The 27026-nt window shown below is 38.9% G+C and overlaps 1 protein-coding gene across 17 annotated transcripts in view; it reads left to right on the forward strand.

Annotated features, from left to right (window-relative positions):
* MYCBP2 (MYC binding protein 2) overlaps positions 1-27026 on the forward strand; it is a 176933-nt gene that overhangs the window by 4788 nt on the left and 145119 nt on the right. For all 17 annotated transcript variants that reach the window (XM_030943587.1, XM_030943604.1, XM_030943631.1 and 14 more), the window contains exon 2: positions 19589-19664. In XM_030943587.1, the coding sequence (XP_030799447.1) occupies positions 19589-19664 (76 nt within the window). The remainder of the gene's footprint in view (positions 1-19588; positions 19665-27026) is intronic.

Below are 27026 nucleotides of genomic sequence, written 5' to 3' on the forward strand. Positions count from 1 at the left end.
GCTTTTAAAAATTTACAGTCTTCCCTTATGCCCTTACTTATACTCAGTAAAGCAGTGCTTATTTGGGATGTTTGAAGTATATATACTTGAAAATTTTGTGCAGAAATATTACTGAAGCTTTAGCTTTGCCTTGCGAGGATTTAAAGATTTTGTGAAAACTATTTTAAAGTAAATTTTGGTGTATGAGATTTGTGTGAATTTGATTGTTGGTACACAAGAAAGCCTTAATTTCTTCAGATCTAAAGCCTTTACAAAAGCTGTTAGATTTTTTGGTTTGGAACTTGTTGCTCTTTTAATATGGAATAATAATTGCAAAAAGTTAGGAAGCATTTATTTAGTTAAAAAAATAAAGGTTATGTGTACAAAGACAAGTAAAATGATAGTGGTGTTACATTGCCTACTACATTTTCCTGCTTATTCCTGTGCAAATGTTTGCTTCATAGGTCCGTTCCAACTGAAATATTCTAGTCTAGTTATCTGTTTTTCTGTTCTTGTGTTTTGTAGATGTAATTTTACAAAACAGAGTTCAAGTTTTGTGTAAACTAAAACTCTTCAATTGGGAAATTGATGTGTTGTTGAGTTTCAGATTAAGCAGTGCATTAGAAGAGCTGATGAGAGTTGTTGTCTGCTCTAGGCTTTTCATCTGCAGTGTAGTAGTGTTTTAATACTGTATTGCCCTGTTGGTTAATGGGGATTAGCAAATGACTAAAATAGTGTATTTTTATTTATTTACCTTGTATTCTGTTAAGGAAAACAGTTTTATGTGGTAGTTTTTTTAAAAACCTCTAGTTGTCTCTTAGTCTAACATGGTTGTATTTGTTCAGTGTTGGTGTAGGAAACATAATAGAAGCTGGAAAGAGCCCAGTAACATTACATTGAGAGGCTTAAGATGGGCATTTTATTTGTGTATATTTATAAAAAATAATTTATATAAGTAATGGGAAAAATTAAAACATGAATCCACAGTTTGTGGTGGGTTTTTTGGATGTTGTATTTTTTAGTTTAAACTGAGAGGACATGCCTAGTTAAAGTTTCAGTTTGTTACACAATCTGCTCTGGCACACTGATGGTTTGTTGAGTAGCAAGTTGAGGCAGTTAAGGTTGGGCTGGAGCAATTTAATAAGTTACCATTCCTCACTGCTAGCCATATTAAATGTAGTAAATGTGTTTCCTGCATACTTAAAAACTTGATGTTGAATTTGTTTTTCTGCTATGTTAACTATCAGCTGTCAGGGTTTAGTTTTGGTTTTCCTCCCATATTATGATCAGCCTTCTGGCCAAAATATTTTGAAGATTTTTTTTTAGTAAATTCTCCTCCTGACATATGACTATGTATGTTTTGCCAAACCCATGATTTAAAGATAAAGACTGTTTATGTCTTTATAGAAAGCACATGGGATGTATCAATAACACAGTTTCAAGGTACTTTATGCAAACTGTTTTCCTAACTCTTTGTTTACTTAGAAAACTTGATCCCTTGCAGCATTACTTGAACACATGGTTACATTTTTGTCTTTTTCTTTCTTACCTTGCTTGCTATAAACCCTGCCTTGTGCTCACATGCTAAGTGGAATAGTACTCCTATAATTAACTTCATGTTGTAAATACATTTTGAAGCTGGTCTATTCAATTGGTCTTTCACAGCCAGTTGCTACCATTGTGCCCCTTCAAAGGATGAATACTAGAAATTAACACAGGAGAATAGGCTCCTTATGCTGTGACTGCATTAAGGCAGATAGTTTCTGTACTTTTAGATTTAGTGTTTCATATGGTTCAAAGCATATTGATATGCTTTATATTATTTTTTCTTATTGTATCATAGTATACAGCATGTTATAGTTCATTCCATTCAGACTGATGAAGGTGTTGATGAACCTAATTAGATGAACTTAAACTGAATGATTGTTACTTCTCTGCGTCTAGTATATCTATGACTACTTGGGCCTGAGAAAAATTTTGTTGTTGTTAGTGTAATAAATCTAAATTTATACCTGTTGAACACATTATAAAAAAATAATCAAAAACTGAGTTTCCTTGTCGCCACGTGAAACTGGAGATGCATGGTTAGATTACTGCTGTTCTTTGTTTTCATTTTCGTTCCTTAACTTTTTTAGGCTTGTGTTCCAAGCATTATTGGCATATGAAATAGGTTTAAAACTCTAGGAAAATGCTTTATACTTGCTATGAAAGGGTGTATGTAGTGTAACCTCAGTGGGCAGCTGAGCACTGCATGTCTCCTTGGTTATTTCCCCCTGCAGTGGGATGGGGGACAGCTGGAAGGATAAAAATGTGAAAACTCAGGGGCTGATGTAAAGACATTTAAGTGGGTAAAGCAAAAGCTGTGCATACAAGCAAAGCAAAACAAGGAATTAATTGATTCCTTCCTTACCATCAGCAGGCTGATGTTCAGCCATCTCCGGGAAAGCAGGGCTTCATCATTCCCAGTGACTTGGGAAGACAGATACCATAACTCTGAATATATTGTCCCCCTACTTCTTCTTTCTTCCTCCCTGTTTTACATACTGGGCATGATGTCATATGGTAGAGAATATCCTTTTGGTCAGTTGGATTCAGCTGTCCCAGTTATATTCCCTCCCAGATTCTTGTGCACCCCCAGTTTACTTGCTGGCAGGGCAGTGTGAAAAACTGGAAAGGCCTTGACCCAAGTGTTAGTCAGCAATAGATAAAGCACAGGTGTGCTACCAGCACTGTTCCCATCACAAATCCAAAACATACAAACATGATACAAGCTGCTTGGAAGAAAATTTTTGTTGTAGCCAAAGCCAGATAAGGTCAAAAGCGGAAGTCTGTTGCTTGTAGTTTAAATTCACAGATGCTGTGGTATTTTGATTATTTTGCCCGTGATCTCTGTCAGTCTGGAAAAGTTTGTAGCTAAGAGTTTTAACCTTAATGGGATTAAAACAGAAGTATTACTTCTCTGCTGTGCTCCTTGTTGCAGTTGGTAACATTGCTCATCTTTCCTATTTCTGTGTCTATACAGATCTGCAGCCAGTCATTTACATTACACTGAGATGAGCTTGTTGTTATATAAATACCTTATTCTATTTTTGTTATTTCAGCCTCTTCTTTATTTTGTTTCGCCATGTTACATGTAGTCACTTGTGACTTTCCTATCTGATTTGGCCTTGCTTTTCTCTCCCACTAGCCAATACATAATTCTTTCCAACAGATGTGCTCATATATCTTCATTATGCTTGTATGTTTTCAGAGTAGTCGTGTCTCTATTCCTTTTCTCTTCAAACCAATCGATTCTCTATCCACTTTTGTTTCTAGAATATACTGGTATATAGGGTAGACTGTTGATAGCTATAAACTGGTGAGTTTTCAGTTGTTTGCACTTGGCAGTTGTCTTCTGCTATTTGTTGCAGACTAAGTTTTAATTTCTTTGGTTTGCTTTTGATAGTAGTCACTTTAAAGATGCTACACTGTCATTAATCACGAGTAATGGGCTTGTTCTTAGTAAGTACAGATTTTCCTTGACTTCATGTAGCATATCTGCTAAATTAAAATTCTGCTGATATGATTCTGTGTAAGATAGCTTTGTATATACACTTTAATTTTGGTGGTTGTGTTTAGACAGGAGAGTGGCCAAAGGTGCAGATCTTGTCAGCTTTGCTGTGGTTGAATGACTTCCCAAATATAAAAAAAAAAGACCTAGGGGTATTTAAGGAAAAATACTTTCATCTGCATTGACAGACTTGAGGAATAAGGGTTTTCTTGCACGTGTTCTTGCAGATCTAGTTTCATAGACAGCATTGAAATGAGTAATGAAAAATCAGATAATTACAGAAGAGAAACTCCAATTGTCAGTGGTTGTACTGAGAGCCGTTCTCTTTGTGTGGAGAGGACATTGGGGGGATGCTTTCTTTTAAGTTGCTTTTCTTCATCTGAGACAGATTTATGCTGTTTTGGAAACCTTTCCAGTTACAAAAGGGATCAGATATTGTTTTGCCCTTCTGTCATGGTCAAATGAAAATCAGTTGCATTTTACTTGTGCAGTTGGGTTTTAATTTCGTTTTTAGAACCTGTCGTATTTGTTTCTGTCACTATTGGAGAGGCCTTAGGGTATTCCAGCAGCTAGAATAATTCTTAAGCCTCCAGAGTTTTGGTTTTCAGAAAAATGGTAGTTGTTAAGAAAGTTATTGTCATAGTAAAATAGTCCTTAGTTATGAAATTAAAGTAATGATTAAAAAGATGTGTGATTTCAGCTCACCAACAATAGCACATAAAAATCCCAACTGGAAAATCAATGAGTAGGGTGGCCTTTTTTTTTCTGTTCTGACTTTTTTTAACCTTTTCTTTTTAGATGCCTTAGAAGCCCGGAGTAAACCTGTCCTACTACTCTGCCTATGTTTTCCTTTAAGCCTGTGGTAATTGGATTGCAGCTGATGTTCCTTACCCTGATTTACGGATTTAGGGGACAGGATTTTGATGATTTTTCCATTTGTAGATCTACTGTTTAAGCCCTGACTTTCCTTTTATTATTGGCATGGATGAAAATTCACATCAGAATGCTTGATTAATTATTTAAAGAAGATAGTATATAAGCTGGTAATGGCTTGGAGAGCATACACATGGCTCTTGGAATGACAGTTGACTTATTGTCCATTTCACTAAAAATGTTAAATTTTAGACTTACTAAATAAAAACACCAGTAATTTTAACTATTTGATGTTATCTGGGATAATATCAGCAATCAAAAAATAAAAAGTTTTTATTATTTAAGGAAGATATTGGTTGTGCTCTCAGTGCTGTTTTTAGGTCCACCTATCAAGCTGAACAGTTTCCCACTCTAATGAATCTTACAGCTGAATTCCTTAAAAATCTGCAGGCCTTGGTGAAAAATAACTGTAGGCAATCTGCAGATACAGGCAGGCAGAGCAGTGCATGTGTTGTACCTCAGCTTGAGTAAGGCTTTTGACACTGCCTCCCACAGCACGCACAGGCTGACCGTGGATGGGTTACGTAAGTGGACAGTGAAGTAGATTGAGAACTGGCTGAGTGATTGGGCCTAGAGGTTTGTGGTCTGTGACATGAAGTCAAGGTGTCAGTCATGTACCCTAGAAGCTGATACTGGGGCAAATACTGTCTAGCATCTTCAGTAATGGCCTGAATGCTGGGACAGTGTCCCCCCAGCATGTTCCCATATGGCATAAAACAGAGGAGTTCCTCATATACCACATGGTTGTGTTTGTGTTCAGAGGGATGTGGCCAGGCTGGAGTTTTGTGCTGAGTGGGAATTTAAAGTGCAACAAGGGGAATTGCAGAATCCTGCATCAGGGATGAAATAGCACTGGGGGGGCTGACCAGCTGGGAGACAGCTCTGCAGAGAAGTAGCTTGATGTACTGGTTGGCAACCATCTGTGTGCCAGTAATGCACCACCATGGCAAAGGTGGCAGACAGCCTCCTGGGCTATGTTAGGAAGAATGTTGCCAGCTGCTTGAAGAAGGTGCTCTCTGCTGAGTTGAAGGAGGTGCTCTCTACTCTCTGATGAGGCTGCATCTGGAGTATCCAGTTCTGTGATTCCCAGTAGAGGAGAGAGATACTGCGAAGAGTTAAGTGCAGAGTTGTGTTGGTGATTAAAGATCTGGAGCTTTTCTTCAGTAAGGCAAGGCTGAGGGGGCTGGGATTATTAGCCTGGAGAAGAGGAGGTTCAGGAGTGATTTTGTTAATGCAGTGAGGGAATGAAAAAGGGAGAGCCAGATGCTTCTCAGGAGTGTCCCCCACCCTGACATAGCACTGATGTGGCACAAATTAAAATTCACGAAATTCCAGTGCATTCCAAGAAAGCAATTCTTCGCTATGAGAAAGGTCAAGCATTGGCAAGTGTTGTCCAGAGAGGTTTATATCTCCTTGGTAGTACTAAAAGTGCCCCTACACATGGTAGTGGGCACCTTACTGTCTCTGACACTGCTTGAGCAGGGTTTGACAGAATCAGACACAGAATCACAGAACAGCTGAGGTTGGAAGTGACCTCTGAAGTTCATCTGGTCCACCCTTCTGCTCAAACAGAGCCACCTGGAGCCACTTGCCAGGTGGTTTTGAATATGGATGGAGATTCCACAGCCTTGCTTGCAACCTGTGCTAGTGCTCAGTCACCCTCACAGTAATAAAAAAAAATCTTACCTTAACAGGTCCCTTCTAACCTGAATGATGTGATTCTATAATCCTTTAGAAGGACCATGGTACTGAGCAATCAGATCTTCCAGCAGAGATGTGTTTTAAGATGGTGGTTGTTGTGGTACTAGAAGCAGAATCATTAAATAGTTTAGGTTGGAAAAGACCTTTAATATCACTGGTTCCACTTCTACCCCAGCACTGCCAAGTCCACCACTAAACTGTGTCCCTAAGAGCTACATCTACACACCTGTAGGGTGATAGAACATAAGTAAATAAAGGTAGTAATCTTTCCCCCTAAAGAGTTGCAACTGAGCCAGTTAGGAGCAGGCCTGATGCTAACAGGCCACAGCTGTAGCCAATCAGAAGAGTGTTATAAAAGAGTGGATTGGTTGGTTGAGGGAGCTGGAGTCAGCTGGCTGCTGTGAGGACAAGGAAGAGTCAGTGCCTAGAGGAGTTGCCTACGAGAAACATCAGGGAGGTACGAAACTCTAGCAATATGGAACCCTTGCAATGTAATGACAATAGAACTCTTGCACGGTAATGACAACACACACCTAGTAAATACCTCTGGTGGTGGTGATTCTACCGCTCCCAGGGCAGCGTGTTCCAGATCTTGAAAACCCTTGTGCTGGGCATTTTTCTCCCAATACCCAATGTAAACCTTCCCTGGTCCAGCTTGAGGCTGTTTCCTCTTGTGCTGTTGCTGGTTGCTTGAGAAAAAAGACTGACCCCCACCTGGCTACAACCTTTTTTCGGAGAGTCGTGTGGAGGAATAAGGTCTCCCCTGAGCCTCCCTTTCTCCAGGCTGAACAGCTCCAGCTATCTCAGCCCTTCCTCGTAAGATTTTTCTCCAGACACGTAAGCAGCTTTTCTGTCTTTCTCTGGGCACACTCCAGCAATTTTGGAGTGAGGAGTCCAAAACTGAACACAGCATTCAAGGTGTGACCTTAACAGTGCACAGTACAGGGGGTGATCGCTGCTCTGGCCCTGCTGGCCACCCTGTTTCTGGTACAGGCCAAGATGTCATTGGCCTTCTTGGCCACCTGGGCACTCTGCTGGCTCATGTTCAGTAGCTGTCAACCAGCACTCCCAGACCCTTTTCTGATGGGCAGCTTTCCAGCCCTTCTCCCAGCCTGTAGTGCACAAGTGGTTGTCAAGACCCAAGTGCAGGATCCAGCACTTGGCCTTGTGGAACCTCACATATTTGGCCTCAGCCCAGCAAAGAGTCCCCTCCCAAGCCGTGAGCCACCAGTTTTTCCAAAAAAATGTTGTGAGAAACAGTGTCCAAAGGCTTTATAAAGGCCAGGTAGGCAACATCCACAACCTTTCCCTCTTCCACTAAGTGGGACACCTGGTCACAGAAGGAGATCAGGTTGGTCAAGCAGGACCTCCTTTCCATAAACCCATGTCGGCAGCCCTGGTGGCCTGGTTGTCCTGTATGTGCCATGTGATGGTACTCAGTATGATCTGCTCCATGAACTGAGGTCAGGCTCACAGGCTTTAGTTTCTTCCCTGAATTCTCCTTCTGACCTTTCTTGTCATTGGGTGGCACATTAAGTGACTTTCAGTCAAGTGGAACCTCTCTGGTCAGGCAGAGCTGCTGGTAAGTGATGATGGAAAGTGGTTCAGGGAGCCCTTCTGCCAGCTCCTGCAGTACTCTGGTGGATCCCACCTGGGCCTGTAAACCTGTGTGTGTCTAAGTGGTGTAGCAGGTTGCTGATCATTTCCCCTTGGATGATGAGTGCTGAATACCCTGAGAACACAACTAGACTAAAACAGAGAAGGGATTAAGTACCTCTACATTTTCCTCATCCTTTACAGGATGGAGATTGTCCTTGCCCTTCTTTTTGTTGTAAACATATTTTTAGAAACATGTATCAGATCTTCATGCTATAGCTTGATATGGGTAAGGGAAATGTGAGAACTGAAAAGGTTGACTTGCAGTTTCAGATAAGACAAAGCAGCCTATTTGTCCAAACATATTTGTAGAAGAAATGCATGATAACAAAATACAAATGTAAGTAATTTATTATTTAGAGTATTTTTGAGTTTAGGATGTTTTGTGTGTTGAAGTCTTGCTGGGTGTTGTCTAGCAGCAGTTAGTTCCCAGTTTGGAAATATTACTACAAAAATCTTAGCTTTTCTCTTTACAGGCTTCCACTTTTTTTTTTCCACCCACCCCCCCCCCCCCCCCCCCACCCCCCTTTTGGGAGCAAATATATTCAAGCTATAACAACAGGCAAAAATATGGTTTGTGAGCTAACTGTCTTGCAGCTGAGCTGCTTTGGCTGTGATTTTGGCAGAGGCAGTATCTTATTTTCCTATCCTGCCTGCAACTGTCCAAAGAGGAAGGGAAGGTCAAGCAACTGCTTCGTGGAGGTATTTTTCATGAAATATTTTACAGAGCAGTGGTTCTCTTTTCAGATACATTGTGAAATCCAGTGTTACTAACCAGACTTTGCATAAAGCATTTTTTTCCTCAGATATTCTGTAGATTTCATTGCCAAATCAAAGTGAAAATATTTAGTACATTTATTTCTTCAGAAATCAATATTCTTGGGTTTTTTGTATTTGTGATTTGTAAAATTTTGGGTCTGTTTGTGATGTAAGTATATAGTATAGTATATACTTATGTTTATTTCATAAAGCTTGCCAATACATAGTTTGGCATTGCACTGAGAGTTTATATATTTGTATGATAGGCATTTGTGTGCCAGGTTTCAGTTTATATATACCTATTTTGTTCCCTGTCAACTGTATTATGGCAAGTCCTTTTGGAAACTTGATAGGCATTACTGTAGTTGATATGAAAAATGAAACATTGAAAAGCTCTTGGAGCTATTATTTTTAAGAAGACATTTTGTTTATCAAGGCGAGAGCAGGTTGCGGGTTTTGAGTGATATTTATTTCCCTTCTTTATTCTTGCAGCCTGCTGACACTGTCCTTCCCCATAGTTGAAAGTGTCCTGGATGTTCCAGCAGTGGATTGAAGGATAACCATGTTGGCTACTTAGTTATCAATGGAAGGTATCTGCTAGGAAGGAAAGTTAACCTTGGAAAACCTTAGGAAAGTTCAGTTGCAGGGTGGTTCAACAACTTCTCAATGTCGTGGAACATTTGCTGAGTCCTCTTGACTTGCACCACTTTGACACTAATTGGTAGATCTGTGTTGGTGTGAGTTAGATGGAGAAACACGAAAGCGAGGACAGAATCAGATGTTTGGTATAGGCTGGGCCTAACATTAGATGCCATCTGAGCATCTCCCATTTTACAGTTTAAGATGCAATGTTAAAGCACGTACCTTAAAGCAACTCATTCTATATGACAGCTTTGTAGAAGGTGTACTGCATTTTGTTTAGGTGAGTTGTTTACTTTCGGTTACTTTATGGGGCTTTTTGTAAGGCTGTTTTTCATTACAGATGCTAGAATTTTGGCAGCTGAAATAACAGTGCTGAGATTACATTGAGATAGAAGAAATAAAAGTATTTTGTTTGCAAGGACACAGTACATACCTAAATATGGGAGATGTTGGATGTAGAGGCTCTTAAAAGAAAGTAGTTGCTTTCAAAAAAAGGTAACCATCCAGCTCGTAGAAATAAGACTGCTGAACACTGAAGCTTATGTACGTGTGGAGAGGTACTGAAATAGGGAGTATGCAAGCAGTAACTCCAGTATGTTTTATAGCAAGGTTTGTTGGTTGCATTTTGTCGTGTGGTATCTCTTAATCTCCTTGCCAACATGCAGCCTCTATGTAGTTTTATTGATACTCAGTTCTCTGGTCATAAAACCTCTTCTCTGTCTGTAGGTTAGGCCATTGAAGCTCTGCCCACTTGCTTTGTTCTGTTTCTTATCAATGTCAACTCCTTCATGTGAGCAGTTGCTTGTATGTTCCAAACTTCTCTTGAACAACTCTTCTTTGTTCCCCTTTGGCTGTTTGTCAGACGCTTCTCAGTGTTCACAGCAAGTTGGGATGTCCTTTAAAGTAAGATGGTCCCACAATTTTGAGATCTCCTCAGATCTTCTGAGCAGACTTGATAAGCATTTTTTCTTTAGTATTCCCTTTCCTTTATTTTGAAGCTCTTATAGTTGAACTTCTATGGCAATGAGATGTGTGTATAGTAAGTTTCTTGCTGACAAGTGAACTGATATTTGTTAGCTGTAGTTCTCTGTGTTTGATATTAAGTTGCCTTGAAGCTCAATTACAAATTTAAGAACTGTTTTAGAGCAATTCAGAGAATGGAGTAAATGGCCTGGGAAATAAGGAAGTCCAGCAGAGGCTGCAGTTGCCTTTAAGTTGCTTTTCATAACAGTATTGTTTTTTGTGTGATCAAGTGTCAGATAGATTACTCATTTACAGAAGAGATGGGGAAAAAACCCTTAAAAATGCACATTGTTGTATTTCATCAGAAGAATACCTTCTGGTTTTCTGTACAACAGGAAAGTCTGGTGCAGGTGTGGTGTATCTTGTTATAGCAGATGAATGAGTATATCAGAGCTCTTACTCCAGCCCTGGGCCTGCACCTGGAAGCATTCCCTTGGGCCCACAGGAATCTCAAAAGGTTTATTAAGGCCAAGTGCAAGGTGCTTCACCTGGGTTGGGGCAGCTCTTGTTATTAACACAGGCTGGGGGATGCACAGGAACAGATGGAGTAGCCCCCCACAAAGAAGGATTTGGGGGTGCTGGTGAAGGAGAGGCTGGGCATGATCCAGGTAAGTCCCCATTACAGGAAGGACATGGACTTGCTGGAGTCCAAGGGAGGGCCCCCAAGATGTTTAGAGAGATGGAGCACCTCTCCTATGAGGAAAGGCTGGGAGAATTGGGATTGTTCAGCCTGCAAAAGGGAAAGCTTTGGAGTGACTTAATTGGGGCCTATCAGGCATTTTATGTTTCTATGATTTTCAAGCAGGTGCAAGTAAGAAAAGCAACATCTGTTGCTCCTGTTGTATCATTGTCTAGACTTTATCCTTCCTCAGCTAGAATTTTTAGGTGTGTTACCTTCAGCCTGATTTGGCTGCCTCTGGTCTAGACAGAACAACTGTAAAGTAGATTTAAAACTACACAGGAACCCACCCTGGAGAGATGCTGTGGAATGACTGTTGAGGGGGAAGCCTGTGAAAACAGGTAGTGGCTGTTGCTCTGCTTCTGGATCTGTCCTAGGTCCTGAACTGTATAGTCTCTCTCTGACAATTTCAGAGCTGGAACTGAGATTGTAGGTGAAAAAGTTAATAGAGGATGCAAAACTGTAGAAGATATAGTTAAGATTGTAAATGTTTAGCTTCAGAAAATCCCACTACCAAAACAGTAAGCAAAAATGTAAAACCAGCAATGAATAAAAGGTACCTCATGAGAGATTCTACACATTCTATAAAATAATAAAGATTGTGGTTCAGAAGTAGCCATGCTACTGCTGGAAAGTTTCAGAATTTTATTCAAAATTGTGAGAGATTCTTTTCTGTAGGAGACCTGAAGTAATTCTTGACCTTTTCTGTTGTATTAAACACGTTTACAACAATTCTCATACATATACAGTAATACATTACACAACAATACGTATACATATATTACACAACGATACATTACAACTTACACATTATACCAGTTACATTACTACAGCATCTATCTCTACCTGTCGAGGCGGTCATAACTCAAAGTAAATACCTCAAATGTCCCAGACCAAATCCCTCAAATGTCCCATAATTATTGCTTGTTGGTGGCTCACCTATTCCCAGGTGCTTGATTGAGATAATCAGGTCTAGACCTCCTTGTGGCTTCCACCTGCCACTCTCTGCTTCACCAACGCTGCCTCCCCCACTCCGTCCCAGTGGGTCACAGTAGCCCTAAACACTAATACTAATACATTACAGTAAACATTACAACAAACACTAATACATTACAGTAAACATTACAGCTACAGAGTCCATCCCCTCCAGGGGCTTTTCCCAAAGCATCCAGCCAGGAGCATCTGCAGCTAATCCAGCAGCGATCCAATGAAGGATATTGCTGCCAGACTGCCACAGAACCCTGGCATGTCCAAAGCTTCTCAACCCTCCCCTGGGGTCTACCCTCCTGGGGTCCATCCTCTTCTAAGATTATTCATCCCTTCTGGGGGAACTCACTATCTTCTGCTGGGACTCTCCTGGTCCTTGCAGCAGCCATCTCTGGGACTATCCTGGTCCTCGCCCTCTCCTGGGGTCCTGGGATTCTTCTCTTCTCTCCTGGGGTTCCTGGTCTTTGCAGCAGCCTTCTCCTGGGCAGCCTTCACAACAGCCATGCAGCTCTTCTTGCAGTCTTTGTCTAGCTCTTACTCTGACTCTTTGGCTGCCTCCACCCTTTTATGGTCCTTGTACTTAATTGCTTACAGGTGTATGTGCCACTTGTTCTTAATTGGCCCCAGCTGCAACTCATTGGGGAATACTGTGCCCCCTTACCATTCTCCCTACACTTTTCTTTGTATTTCAGCATTGTGGGACTTTTTTTTTCCTCACTGTTTTCTGGAAAAGGACTGGTTACTATGAGAGAATAGTGGAATTAGATGGTAATGATGTAAATGAGCTATGACTTAGGCTGAACTGAGACTGCTTAATTGTCAGAAGACTCATTTTTCCTCAGACTTGAAAAAAACTCAAGCAGATTGTGAAAAAAGAGAAAAACAAACTGATTTTTCTGTAATGAAGATATGAAAAATAGCATTTAATTACTGTAAAGACAGTTTTAAAAATACCTCAGAAAGAGTTCTCTTAGTAGGATTTCATGGGACATGGTGGGAGTGTGATCATTGGCAGTGTTTAATATCTCTCTAGGGAAAAGAGATGTTGGGAATGCAGTGGAATTTAACTCAAATCATAGAATATGCTGTGTTGGAAGGGACCCTCAGGGATCCATGTCCACTTCCTGGCCCTGCACAGGACCATCCCCCAGAGTCACACAATGTTGTTCAAACACTCCTTGAACCTTAAGGCTTGGTGCTGTGACCACTTCCCTGGGGAGCCTGTTCCAGTGCTCAGCCACCCTTTGGGATGAACCACACTTTCCTGATATCCAGCCTAAACTTCCCTGACTCAGCTTCATGCCATTTCCTCAAGTCCTCTCCTGGTCACCAGAGTGAACTGTATACCTGCCACTCCTCTTCCCCTCATGAGGAAGTTGTAACTGCAGTGAGGTCTCCCCTGAGTCTCCTCCAGGCTGAACAGTGACCTCAGCTGCTCCTCATGCAGCTTCCCCTCCAGACTCTTCACCATGGTCCTGGCCCTCCTTTGGATGCTAAGAGTAAAGAAATGTCTTACATTGTGGTGCCCAACACTGCCCCCAGCACTTGAGATGAGGCCACCCCAGGGCAGGGCAGGACAATCCCCTCCCTTGCCTGGCTGGTGATGATGGGCCTGATGCACCCCAGGACAGGAGTTGCTGCCAGGGCGCTGCTGACTCACAATCAGCCTGTCATTGACCAGGACCCTTGGTTCTTTGATTGACCAGAAAATGGAAATGCTGACCTTTTGGGGTTCTTTCCAGACACCCCTTGTACTGATTCTAGAGTACCTTCCATTTGACAAATTAGTTTTAGTTTTCCAGGTGACATGCCATATGCACAAGTTTTTTTAAAAAAAAGTCTTGTTAGAGGTCCTGTACAGTGCTTATGTTGGTTCATCTGCACAGAGAAGCTTTTGATTGTTGCATATAAGCATGTTCTCTCTCATGCCCTTCTTAGTGTACCTGTGGGTGTTGGTTGTATCCAAGAAAGAGTGGATCAATTCAAGTGACTGGATTGTCTTAATGCAGGCATATATTTTAATTGTGATAAGGTAGTTTTCATCCCTCATTCTCTTGTTAGCTTTGTGTACTATTGTAGGTTTGATTATGCTGACTAATTCCCATAGAAATTGCTCCTGTGCCTGATTTTGATGTCTGTTTGCTGATCCAGATGGTGAACAGATGAAAAGCTCAGTATGTCTCTACTTGGAAGCATAATCAGAAACATGGCATGACACCAGGAGAAATGCAAAACTCAGAATGAGAAAAAATACACTCTTTCCGCAGTGCAGAAGCATGTTTATTGTACAGTCACATTTTACTTTGTTTTATAAGCAAATGGTGAAGATCACAGAATAGTTGAAATTAGAAGGGGCTTCTGGAGACTTAGTGCTCAAAGTAGGATCAACCAGAGCAGGTTGCTCTGAACATTGTCCAATTGTATTTTCAGTATCTTCAAGGAAGGAGAGTGTGTAGCCTCTCAGGGCAACCTGTTCCAATCTTTGACCATTTGTACAGTTCTTAGGTGTAATTGGAACTTCCTGTATTTATTTTTTTTTCTCCATTGTCTCTTGGCCTGTCACTGGATATTGCTTAGAAGAATATGTTTCCATCATCTTTGCTCTCTCCCATCAGATGGAGGTGGAGATGTTCACATATCTCTCCTTGCTTGGTTTCTCCTCATACAACAGAACCTCCAGCTCTTTAAGCATCTTAGTGGCCTTTCTCAGGACTCACTCCAGTAAACAAGTGTTTCTTGTTCTGGGGCACCTGGAGCTGGCAGTGGTATTCCAGATACAGCATTGCAGGTTGTGTGTATAACTTGAGTTATTGGAGAGCTCTTCTGCACTCTTTTCTCTCCAGGGAACTGTATCCTGTGGATTCTTCAAAGAAGACTGATGAACAACAGGCTGTTCTTGACTGATGAGTCTGTTCTTAGGAAGTCTAGGGTTGTGATGCTGCTTTTGTCTTGCTCCCTTCTTTCAGGTTCCTGAACTTCACCTGCACTGCCACTGCATCCAGTAAATTGATGCTGTGATAAAACACCCTCAAACTTGATGATGACTACATGATAAGTGTATCACTCATCACTACATCATGAGTGATAATAACTTGCTGTTGTGGTCTCCTTGACAATCTGAGCTTGGGATTTCACTTTGGGCTGTTCAGAAGCAAATGCTTCTTGCATCTTATCTAACCAAGCTGATCACCAGCAGCAGTAATTCATCTAATGGAGGAAATAAAAGAATTGTTTGATACCACAAACCTGTTTCATTTTCAATGTTTACTGAGTGGCTGCTGCCTCGTAAGGAAATTTCCACAAGCCCTTGAATCTTTAAGCTAACTGTGTTGAGTTAGCACTTACGGAAACAGAGTAACAGAATATATTTGTCATTTGTCTGAGCACAGCAACTCTTGGCTAGACCTGTCCTGTCAACAGTATATTTCCTCCCAAAGATGGGTAGCCCTTGAACCAGAGCAAGCGAGTTTAGACAAATGCACTGAGTTAAAGTCACTTGGAAGTCTTTAAAAATTGAGCATGCGTTAGCATGTGGTTTACTAAATCCACAAATTTTCCAAAAGTGTACTCAAAGATTCAACAGTAGGACAACTGTGTCTAATACTGTACTAGCTACTGTAGTCTTTGGTATCATGTTTCAGAAGCAAAGGTTTTAGGTTAGACAGCACTTAAATAAGGCTTTTGTTGTTCCTTTTCTGCCTCAGCAGCAGAGACAGAATAATATTTTTTGCACTCATAATACATGCGCTTCATATAACATGTAGTCTAGAAGATCTTATGCAGATGTAACACTAACATAATGTTAGTCCATGTTGAGTAATTCAGTAACAGCATTGAGGGGAGGAACACACACTCAACATGTAAAGCTTTCCTCTCAAATTTAAGCTTATCAATTACAGTTCAAGACTGTTGCACCTTGAGGGAAGATGCTCTGTTTGCATTTCTTCATCTCTTAAACAGTAAGAGCAATGTTGTGGAGACATTGAACAATGTTCTTCTAATAATACATCAAATTGTCCACATACTAGCTATTCCTGCTTCTGGTTTAGAGCAAATAAACTAAAGCATGCCTTTGCTCCTCCTGCTACAAGTCTGATTAGAAGTTGCAATCATGTCATTTAAACAGCCATTTCATCTATTTTAAATTGTCAAGCAACTTGTTATTACCCACCTTCCCCTTTCCTCTCCTTTTTTTTTTTTTATTTCTGCCTTTGATTTGAGGCAATTATTTCATATTCCAGGGTTGAAGATTTTTGGTATTTATTTTATTCTCAACAGATTTTTCTGTAAAGGCTGTAATAGCACCATTCACTCTTTCTTTGTGTCCATTTGCTGCAAGTAATTTTTTGTCAAGGTGTCTTTATGTTTGTTGCTAATTTAACTTGCACTTGCTTATGGTCCAGTTCAAAATTTGGTCTCCAGTGTTACAAAGTTTTGAAGCAGTTTGCAGAAAGCCTGCCTGAGATTTCCTGAAAATGAGTGTTTGTTTTCTGTGAGCTAAATGGTATCAACAACTGAGTTAGAAGTTGAAGGCTGAGGACCTTTTGCCAGCGGGAGCTGATTGTCAGCACAGAGTACCAAGACCTTTACAAATGACAGCTACAGCAGCTTACAGTTGTTAACCAGCAATATAATTAATAATTTAGCGAAAAAATCCAGCTGAGCTGTATCAGATCTTGTTAATCTTAAGGTAGTAGAGGAGTTGTGGTTATAATTAACACATGTGGTTTCCAACAGGAAATTACTCATAATCTGCTTAACATTGTTTTTCATGAATATAATTGTCCATGTTTTTCTGAATATTAAGACATCTCAGTGTTTTGGTATATAGTTTTAGTGTCTTTTCCTGAATATTAAAACCATCTTAGTGTTATGGTATATAACAGTAGAACAGTGAACGATCATATGTATCTTTGTTACATGCAGATACATTGTGAATACATTAGTGTTATGCATAGTTATTGTAGGTTGCTCAGAACTATTTATAAAATTAGTGTGATGACGTATTTTTTATTAATTGCTTACTTGTTTTGGAGGTTTGTTTGGAAATGGAACTCCTTGAGGTTTCATTTTTAGAAAATATAGGGACATAATTGTGGATTCTTACTATGGCATTTCTATCCCAAACTGTTTCCATGTAAAGTTATTCAAGCCCAAAACTCACTGAAGATAAAGATTGCCACAGTGGAGCAATCAGACTGTGCTGCTGTTTGCAGCATCTTTAATCGTTGTTGTATGAATGAGGGAGATCTTAGCACCATCAGTAAACCCATTGCTGATCTTTCCTGTTTGCTAATTGGAAAAAACACTGTGTAGGTGTCATGACAAATGAAGGTAATCTGCCAAATGGCAGAGGTTTTGTTACTATGGAAATGAGCCCAGTCTTGGGGGGAGGGAAAAGGCTTAATTTGGGGGTTTTTCAGATGTATGTGTAAACATGAAGAAATACTTGCAAAAATTACAGGGATTGGTCCAGTGAAATATTTACAAGATGAAAAAGTGTTTTTAATGTTTGCAGACTGTAAAAAATTTGGAGAGTTTTCAGGGATTTTGGCAGGAAGGATTAAATTTGAAATGTCGTGGCAACTTGAATTAGTATCTTTTAAAACAAAAAGAAAAAAGCTATGCTTATCAAGTTGTCTTTGTTGTCCAAATCATACTGTGTTTAAAAGGCATAATTATTAGCACAGATAGAAAAAGAGTATTGGAAGCTCAATTTTGAGGTTTGCAGGGAAATATTTTCATGCTGGCCTGGGTTAAATAGGTCTGCTGTGCCATATTGCTGTGGAGCTATCAAATAATACCTGGAATGCAGTTTAAATATGACCTTGGAGGCATATGAGACATTTCTTCTTCCTAACAGCAAACAACAAGTATTGTTTTCAGCTTTGGTCAACGTGGTTTATGTGTGGTATGGACTGAGAGCCCAGAAGATACTTTCATCAGGGCTTCTAAACTGAAAGTTAGGGTGCAAGTTTCATAGGTCATTAGGTCCAGAGCAGAAGATTGAGTGGCTACAGAATGGAAAGGGCTGCACTGTTCTTAATGTTTGACAGGAGAATAAGAATTAACTGCTTTAATTGATAATAAAGAAACATGTCTGATTAAAGAAAAACTAAATAGTGAGTTAGGCTATGGAGTTCAGTTGCTGAAATTTGAGCGGTAAAGGTTATATGAAGTCTTTTTTTTCCTTGCTTCTTAAATACCTTGTATACTGTTACCTATTGAAACTTTACTGTTGGGGGAACCTTGAGCAGTCATCTCCATTCTCTTTGTAAGCTTTAACTTTTTGGGGATGTCGAGGGAAGTGCTGCCCACTGAATCAGTTCTTTTAATTCCAGGATAATGGTGTTTGTTCCTTGTAAGCAAAGTGGTGAGCTGGTTTGTTTCTGCAGGAAGTGTCTTGAAGAACATGCCTTCCTCTTAATATAGGTCAAGAGGGGAAAAGTGGTGAAATTTCTAGGAGGCAGCTTTCTTGGCATACTCTGCAGGAATTATTTGTGTGAGCTTGTATTCTCGCTGCTGCCTGTTGGTCAGGCTTCAGTTTTTCCAGCTTTTACCTGCTGGACCACGAGGCTTCTATATTATTGCAGTCTGAATGCTGTACAGGACAGTAACCACTATGCTTTTAGAACCTCAGCATTTTTATTTAGAACAAAGTTGTTTGAATAAAGTCTTAAGATTTTTCTGATTCTGATTCTCAGTCTGTTACTGAAAATGCAACTTCTCATTGCCTGAGATTTTCAGATGTAATAGTTTTTTATTTTTCAACTAATCTGAACTGTAAGACATTTGAGTAAAACTTGTTGTACAGAGGAATGTTAGTAGCTGTTGCTTGAAGTCCTGTGTAAGGTGAGCTTTATGCTGCCTAGGTTACATATGACTTTTTTCCTTTTTTTGTAGGATTTATAATCAGAAAAACCAGTAGGTTAAAAAACATGCATTTCAGAATAATCTCAGTGTTGTTGAGAGAACAAGCATGTGTGCACATGGTGTCTTTCTTGTATGATGTCTTTTTTTTTTTCCTGGATAATAAAATTGAGGAGAAAAAGAGTGTGGTAGGAATGAGGTGTGGGCAGGAGAGGATTAAATGAGCTTAGAGAAGTGTGTGTTAGCTATATCTGTAATGTAAAGAGATGGACATTAAGTATATAAAGTGAGGGTGGGAAAATTCCAAACAAAAGGTAAAGAAACTGCAGTTACTTCCATCAGCTGAATCTTCTGCTAAACGATATATTTTTAAAGCTTACTGTTTGTCTTGGAAGGCTTGAATCTTTGTGTGATAGACTTCACAGGGCAATGTTCTGTACTAACAGGTTGTTTTACTGAGAATTGTCCATAATTCTAGCTTCTAGCATTGCTGTGGCACTAAAGAACTTGTAATAGAAACAGTAGGGCAAGCCAATAGAAAGCTCAGGGACTTTTCTCACCTAGTATATATTCTACTTAAATTGATGAGAGTAAAGGCCCATAATTCAGTGGAACATTAGGAAAGCACAATTTTAAGTGCTTTGTATTCTGATTTATACTCTGCAATTCTACCTGTGATTATTCCCTTTGTCTATGAGAAAAAAAAATTTAGAGCACTTCTGACCTTTTTTCCCCTCTGTGCAGGGAAAATTCTGTACCATGAGGTACAGAATTTATTTTGTTCTCATTGCTTTTTTTCTCTTTTTCAGAAGTAAGAAACTTTTTAGCAAGAAAAAGTTGAAAAGAAAACAGAAGACTAAATTGAAAGTAAAAACGCGCAACAAGGTAAGCCTGTAACTAACTTGACAAAGTCCTGACTCAAAAATGGCAGTAACTTCAGTTGAGAGAAATGCAAGAACCCCTAAATGTGACTAACAATGTGTTTGTTTAGAGGAGTTAATAGTAGACCAGTATTGTCTGTTTACTGTATCTTATGTGACTGTGATACCAATGTTAACCTTATTCAGCTGCTTTTGGTGCTAATGTTCAACAGGAAATAATGTGAACAGTATGTTTAGTTCTCCAAGTGTAGCTAAGCATGTTGGTCTTTGAGGTAAATTTTGAGATCTGCATCTAGCAAACAGACTGATGCTGAAAAGATTTTGCCATATTGGCAAAAGGAGAAAGGGAGCATTCTAAGGACTCTAAAGTTACCTCTGAAAATTCCTCCATAGTGGAAAATGTAAGAAATGATACCTAAGTGATTCTATTCCTGTTTTCTCCCCATGTAACCCCTGCCTCCAATCACTTTAAATGCATGGGAACCATACAGCGAACTTAATAAAAATGTTTACATCTTTATTCTTTAGAGAGAATAAATTTATGCAGAAACAGTGCTATTTTAAAATACTGCTGTACTGCATTCTTTCTCTATTAGAGAGCTATTATTTCTCTATTTAAGCTACAGTCTTGGAAGGATTTTCATGCGGGTGTGAAGGCTTGTAGTCAGTAAAGAGAAAACTCAGTTTTGGAATGGTTCTGAAGGACAGAACCACTAAAATATCCAGTGAAAACACTTTCTAGTCAGCTGAATGTCCTTATAATACAAATGCACTGTAGAACCACTTGGCCATCTTATCCCTATTTGCCAAACCTCATGTAGTTACTGTATCTCAAGACAGATGGCTTGGTAGGGTGAAGCAAACCCTCTATCTATTCATTTGGTATTGACTTTTTGGAGACTTACCAGATTATTCTGCTTATCTCAAGTAGTGCAGCTTCCGACTATGGTATAGAAAGAGCTTATCTTCATTTCTGTTCTCAGCATTGTACAGTGAAGTATTTGTGGTCCAAACTGAATTTCTCAGTCCTTTCTTCGGTTGCTATAAGAGGTTTTAGCTCTGTCCTCTCCATGACTTTATCAACCCGCTGTCAACAAAGACAACCAAGTTAGAGATTCAAAGAAATATAGTTAGTTTGTGTGTTCTGTCTGGTGACAGAAACTTGAGCTTTTAAAATAAGATAACTTTGGCTTTGGTCATTGTTACACTATAAAGGGACCTTTGTCTATCTGGTTGGTGGGACCCTAGTTTTACTGCGAAGTAGAAAGCTAAATACAGAATGGCTGTTGGCATGTTAGCAGTCAAATGTAGCTCTGAAATTTAGTTGCATTGGATAGATGGAGTGACAGGATCCTTGGCCAAGACAATGTGAACATACTAAAGGCTAGTTCTTGTGAGTAGTTATGGATATGGCACTAACTGATAATCTCCTCACCTCATCCCTATGGAAGGTTGTTCTCAAGATTTTTCTTGGGTTTAAGTCAGTTTCTACTTAAAGCATTGAGATTTATATCTTTGAAAGTCATAATGGGTTTTTGTGTGTCTTTTACTGATGCCATTATCTAGATAGTGTCTGAGGCAGACCAGGACTGACCATTAGAACATTGGTCTTCATTCTGAGTGACTTGGGTATAGAAAAGCACTCCAGCTTATTTCAGCATGATAGCAAAAAATTGTGTATTTCCTGAAAAATGTAGCAGAGAAGGATAAAACTAGCTTCATATATGGAGGTTATGAAACTGACAGAGTTGGGTGATTTTGTTTATTTTTTTTTTGTAGTTGTTTTTTTGTTGGAGGGTTTTTTTGGTTTTGTTTTTTTATGTACTTTTCAATGCATCCCGATGCTTACCATGGCAGAATCAGCACAGTGATTATTTTTACACTGGAATATCTGAAAATGGATATGTCCATTGTCAGGAAAATGTGAGCTTCCATTTGGAAGCTTTAAAATAGAGTGGTTGAGAAGTCTTTCACTACTGGACTTCTGAGCAGTAGAGTTTGTGTGCACTGGTTTATTTTTTGAAGAAACAGGGTCTTTTAGTCTGAACAGAGATGGAAGCTTTCTCTTAATACACTTAATAGAGGCAGAGAGGACCTTAAAGGAAGAGTAAGATGAAGTAACCCAAAATTTTGTTATTTATATCCCATGCTTACTAAAAATGATTGAGTAATGGAAGAGGAGAGAAATTTAAAAGAGAAGCAATTGTTGAGCAACTGGAAGAAAATTATTTCCACCATTTAAGCATTAAATGTTAGAACATTTTAGGTATAAAACTAGTTGGTGTTTAAACAGCTCAGTAGTTTGAGCCTTATTCTGTTTCTAAGGTGGGTCATGCTATGGTCACTGGTCTTTGAACTATCAGTCATTTTTTTGGTTCGTGGTATCTATTTTTTAAATGGAGGTATAAAAGTTTTCTATGTGGTGCGGTCTATTTTGGCTTTAGAAATTCACTGCTGACATAAGTGACTTTTAAATAGAAAACAAGTATCTGATTGTTAGACAGGGGTGTAGCACCTTGGATTCCAGTCCCTACCTGCCTCCTCCCCACTTTTTTTTTTCTTTTGGCAAAGAATATCGCCAGGAAATTGTAAGGCCATGTAACTTTTCCCAACTCTATGAATATTGCTGCTAACTCCCCCTTCCCCCTTCAGACACCCTGGATATTTTCCCCCTTTGCTGTTAATTCATGCAAGTGATGCTTAGGACGCTTGGATTGAGAGAGACTTGCACAGAAAAGCACAGGTCCCCATATTCTGTTTTCATAATGTTATTTGAAGAATACTGAAAAATTGAGGTCTACCAAACACAGGTTGTATTGGAAATGATTGGTGTCTACCTGTTTAGTTTATGCAGAAGTTTTAAGCTATGACTTTTTTAGCTTTCTACAAATGGGAGTAATAAAACTTTGAGGTTCATGTAGCAGACACATTCATTGTAAAGTAATGAATAGATGTATAAAACAGATCGACCAGGATGAATATTGTCTCTTTAGAAACACATGTAGGTTCTCAAATAATTTGGCATTGTTTTCAGTGGTTTTTGTATTTGGTCTTTCAACCTCAAGAGGGCATCCCTTTCTAAGAGATCTCTTGACTGCCTGAAAAAGAATTGGGGGAGCTTCTCTTCTCAGTGTTACACATGGATTAGATCAGATGGTTATTATAACCTGATCCAGCTTTAACAGCAGATTAGCTTTCCTCTCTTAAATTATAGTCTATTTCCATCATATTTAAGAATAAACCATTACCACAGACATCTGATTCAAGAGGAAGAAAACAAATAGGTCAGAAAATAAGCTATGTATGGATTTCATCTTTAGGGAAAACTGTTACTTTATGTGTGAGATGTGTAAAGGAGACCAGAGGGTTTTGGTTTTTCCCACTGCTGTCCTTGAGTGTACTGGAACATTACAAAATGCTAACTGAGAAGAGCAATTAGGAGTAGGTTGCTCTTATCTTTTGAACCAAACCTGTGCTGTTTACCCTCTCCTACATAATTCATTCTTCCAGTTAGCAGGGAGTATATGTTTACAAGGACAAACCAGGCATCAGGGTGTGAGCATCTGCACTTTGATCTCTCCCTCATATGAGTCTTACCTTTCAGAAAATAAAAAGTAACACACCAGAAATAAAATCTTGATGTATTAAAACTGTCTTCACCAATGGTGGATATTTAAGTTTCACAATGTATGTTTCACCATGTATCTTCATTTGATAAAGGTGCATGTTTAATTTTTGGTGACACCAAGTCAAACAGCAAAGATGAAGATTCAGAACATCCCACTCTGTTATAGCTTATATGAAAACTACTGAATCAAACAGCATAATTCTATTTTCCAGTCTGTAAGCTCTCTTCTTTTTGACAGTGGTAGCAATTTCATTTTGCAAGAAACCAGATGCTTTGGGAGGAAAGCTAGTATAGAAGCTATCATCTCATCTTCTGCTTAGGCTCTCTGGAAGCTGAATTTGTAGTCAAATGTAATGAGCACTTTGGATTGCAATATTCCAGCAGTCATTAAGAATTGGACATTCAGAGGCAGAGAAGGTGATTGCTGCTCTTCACCTTATTCCAGATGTCACTCTTAACACCATGAAAACAGGCTGTAAGGTGTTGTTTCTTTCTGAAATTTATCGTATAGCTCAAGAGCAGTCTGTTTGGATTATTAATGATTCTGGATCTGTGCAAAATCAATAAATTGCTTTAGTGAGTTCTTAGAAGTTGATTAACGTTTTGGTTTAATATTCTGCTGTTTTTCTTGACAATGTAGATGTATTTTGTGCCAACATGAAATGCAATATCATTAAGAGAATTGTAAGTTAAAACAGACTTCATTAGTTTAATAAAAGAATTACTAAGTGAGGTTCTGTAGGTACAGGTATTGGTTATATTTTCTTTCTGATCTATTCTACCTCAAAATCTGAGTCTGCAGCAAGATTGTACAGATGATATCATGAGTCTCATAATATTGGGGAAGTTTTTATGATTGTGTAGAAGGTATTCATTAGCTGCAGAAAAGTAAACTTTCAGGTGATGATGGGAGGAACTCAAATCCCAGTTTTCTGACTTGTTCAATGTATCTGACCTTAGTGAAGTTAAGAATCTGTTACCTGGAAAGGAAGAACACTTGTTTCATATGAGAAAAACTTCTGATGTCTGTTTTGAATACTTTCCTCTACCACTGTTGAAGAAAAGAAAAAAACAACAAAAAAAGCTGCTCACTGAATGATCATTTGCATTAGATGGGGCAGAAAGTTTTACTGGTTTCTTTTTTGTTGTTGTCAGCTCAGTTCTTGCCTTATGTAGAGGCAATCTAAGAATGTGATGTTTGTACAACCTGCTTATTATATGCATCCACTTTTGAACAGATGTTTGTTTTGAAGACCTAGCAACTATAAGTATTATAGTTAAACCCCTTAGACTTGAGCAAATCCATCACAAATCACATCAGTGTTTTTTACCTTACGATAAAGTTTCTGGAGGATGTTGTGCTGTACTGAAGTCTCTGTAGGCAATTAGTGTATGCAAGTATTGTTCATGCACTGCTGTTGAAAAGCAAAACACTGAACACAGAATAGTAACGTGCTTACTGGTTAATAGTTGTAAAGTATTTGGAATAAGGAGTTTATTTCTGAAAATTAGTCAGCTTGTTATTAATAGGCAAGAAAACATACGTTGATTTTTTTTCTAGCACTGTAATGTCTAAAATTATCTCAGCTGGTTTAACAGTTTGGCCAGTCTGTTTCAAATGAGACTATATGAGCTACAGAACTTTGGCTCTTCAGGATCAAAGACTTAGCTGGGCTGACAAGAAAGAATTGGAATGGAAACTCTTCACAGAAGTTACAATATGTGATATTAACTAGATAAGTGAACTTTCTGGAGCCTCTGAAATAGCTTTCTCTTCCTTGTAACTGTCTGTAAAAAACTTTAGTAAACTAAGTTTACTGAGGAATTTAACCTGTGCCCTTCAACTGAGCTAGCTTTAAAGCTGAAAGCTTGTACTGTGTATTTGCCTTAACAGGAGCTGCAAAAACTTTTGGGGTAATGTGTATGGATACTTGATGAACAGAAGAGTTACATCTTACAACCATTCAGTTTTGTGGTGTCAAACTTCAAAGCATGTAGGAGCTCATTATCAGTGGGATCAATCCAAATTTATTTTGATTCAGTTTGATACTGGAATAACATATGAGGTTGTACCTTGGGTTCTTGCACGGATTAATACTGTGGGATTTCTAACAAGAGCTTTTCTATTTTAAAGACACTAATATTAAACAAGACTAAACTTTGCTGTCTTGTAATCCTTAATGGCAGAAGTTCTGTTGAGTTAAAGAAAAAAACCTGCCAAACCTGAGTATGCGTGGAGGGAACTTTCTCCAGCTTTTTCCTACTTCATTATGTTTATATTTTTGTGCTTACTGCTACGACTGATGCAGGTGAGAAAAATCAACACACAAATGCGTTTGATAAAATAGGTTGCATAGTAAAGCATTGTTTCTTAATGTTCTAGCTTGCAGTAACTTTAGTAATAATGGAAAGGAAGGACAGGCAAATGCATACCAGTACAGTCAGAATAATATTATAGTCAAAAACAGGGAATATGGAACGATGAAATATTTTCAAGTAATTTTAAATTTTTTTGTTATGTTTTTTAACATACATTGTTAAAAGGTCTTAGAGTTTTGTGTTGTTTCTGGCATTAATAAAAGTGTATGTGCAGATAAAAGTGGTTTTGATGTAGAAAATTGTGGCAACCATGTTGTAGAAAAACAAATCACCCCATTAAAATATTACCCACTTCACTGGCTCTCACATTCCTTTTCCCTCTCCTCTGCTAGTTTAATGTTCTTCTTCCCATCACTGCTCTCAGTGATCTGTTTCAAATCACTGTAGTATAATTCACTGTGTAATTTCATGCCAGATGAATGTGGCAATGCACAGTATTAATACTCTATAAATAAAACAAAAAAAAAAGACAAAAAGCCTCCACTCTCACTGTGCCCTTCCTCCCTCCATCCCTCAAGAATATGAGAAAGAAACCAGAAATGACCTTGTGAAGTTAGTCATGACCCTGAGCCTCTCTGGCCTAATAACCTCTCGCATTTTACCTTGCATGGTCAAGCAAATTTGTCCTGAATTCTCAACCTGGGCCTTCTCTCCTTACATGGTCTTTGTGTCCTCAATCTACAGTAAGCTCTTACAGAGAATTGCTTCCTCCCATATGCCTGAAATCCAGTTTTCGAAGCCTGTGCTGATACCAGCCTGGTCTTTGCTAGTACAAATGGGAAGTGTAACCCTGCCTGGGAATTAATTGTTGTGGAGTTTTGTTTTTTCAAGTCAGTCATACCTCCTCTCCCATCTTACTGTTTCAGACTGGGAAAGTACAGGGCAGATTTTAAAAAATGTTTTCTCTTATTATTTTTTTAAGTCCAGCGACAGCCTCATGAAGGCTTCTTTGTGTCTTGACCAAGGTTGGCAATAAAACACCAGTAGTAGGTACCAAGGTAGGCCATGATAGTGATAGTTTCTCAGAGCAATTTCCCAGCTCACACTTTGTGGCTCAGGGCTTCTGAAAACAGAATGGTGTCTTGTAAGTCATAGGCCTTGATTTCTTTATTTAGTAATTAGTCCATTAGATTATTATTCTCAAAACTATTATCTGCAGCATCCTGACAGGAGTTTTTAAACTTGTAATCAGTTTTCATCTAATGACAAAACAAGTGGGTTTTCTTAATTCATAGTATATGTTTAACAAACATCTTAAATTTTTAGTATTTACCAGCAGGTTAAAACTAACAACTAGAATAACAAGGCATGCATTTAAAAATTCAATTATAATTAAAACCTCCAAAACAGACTGCTGTT

The sequence above is a fragment of the Camarhynchus parvulus genome, chromosome 1, assembly GCF_901933205.1.
Source record: "Camarhynchus parvulus chromosome 1, STF_HiC, whole genome shotgun sequence".
Taxonomy (NCBI): Eukaryota; Metazoa; Chordata; class Aves; order Passeriformes; family Thraupidae; genus Camarhynchus; species Camarhynchus parvulus.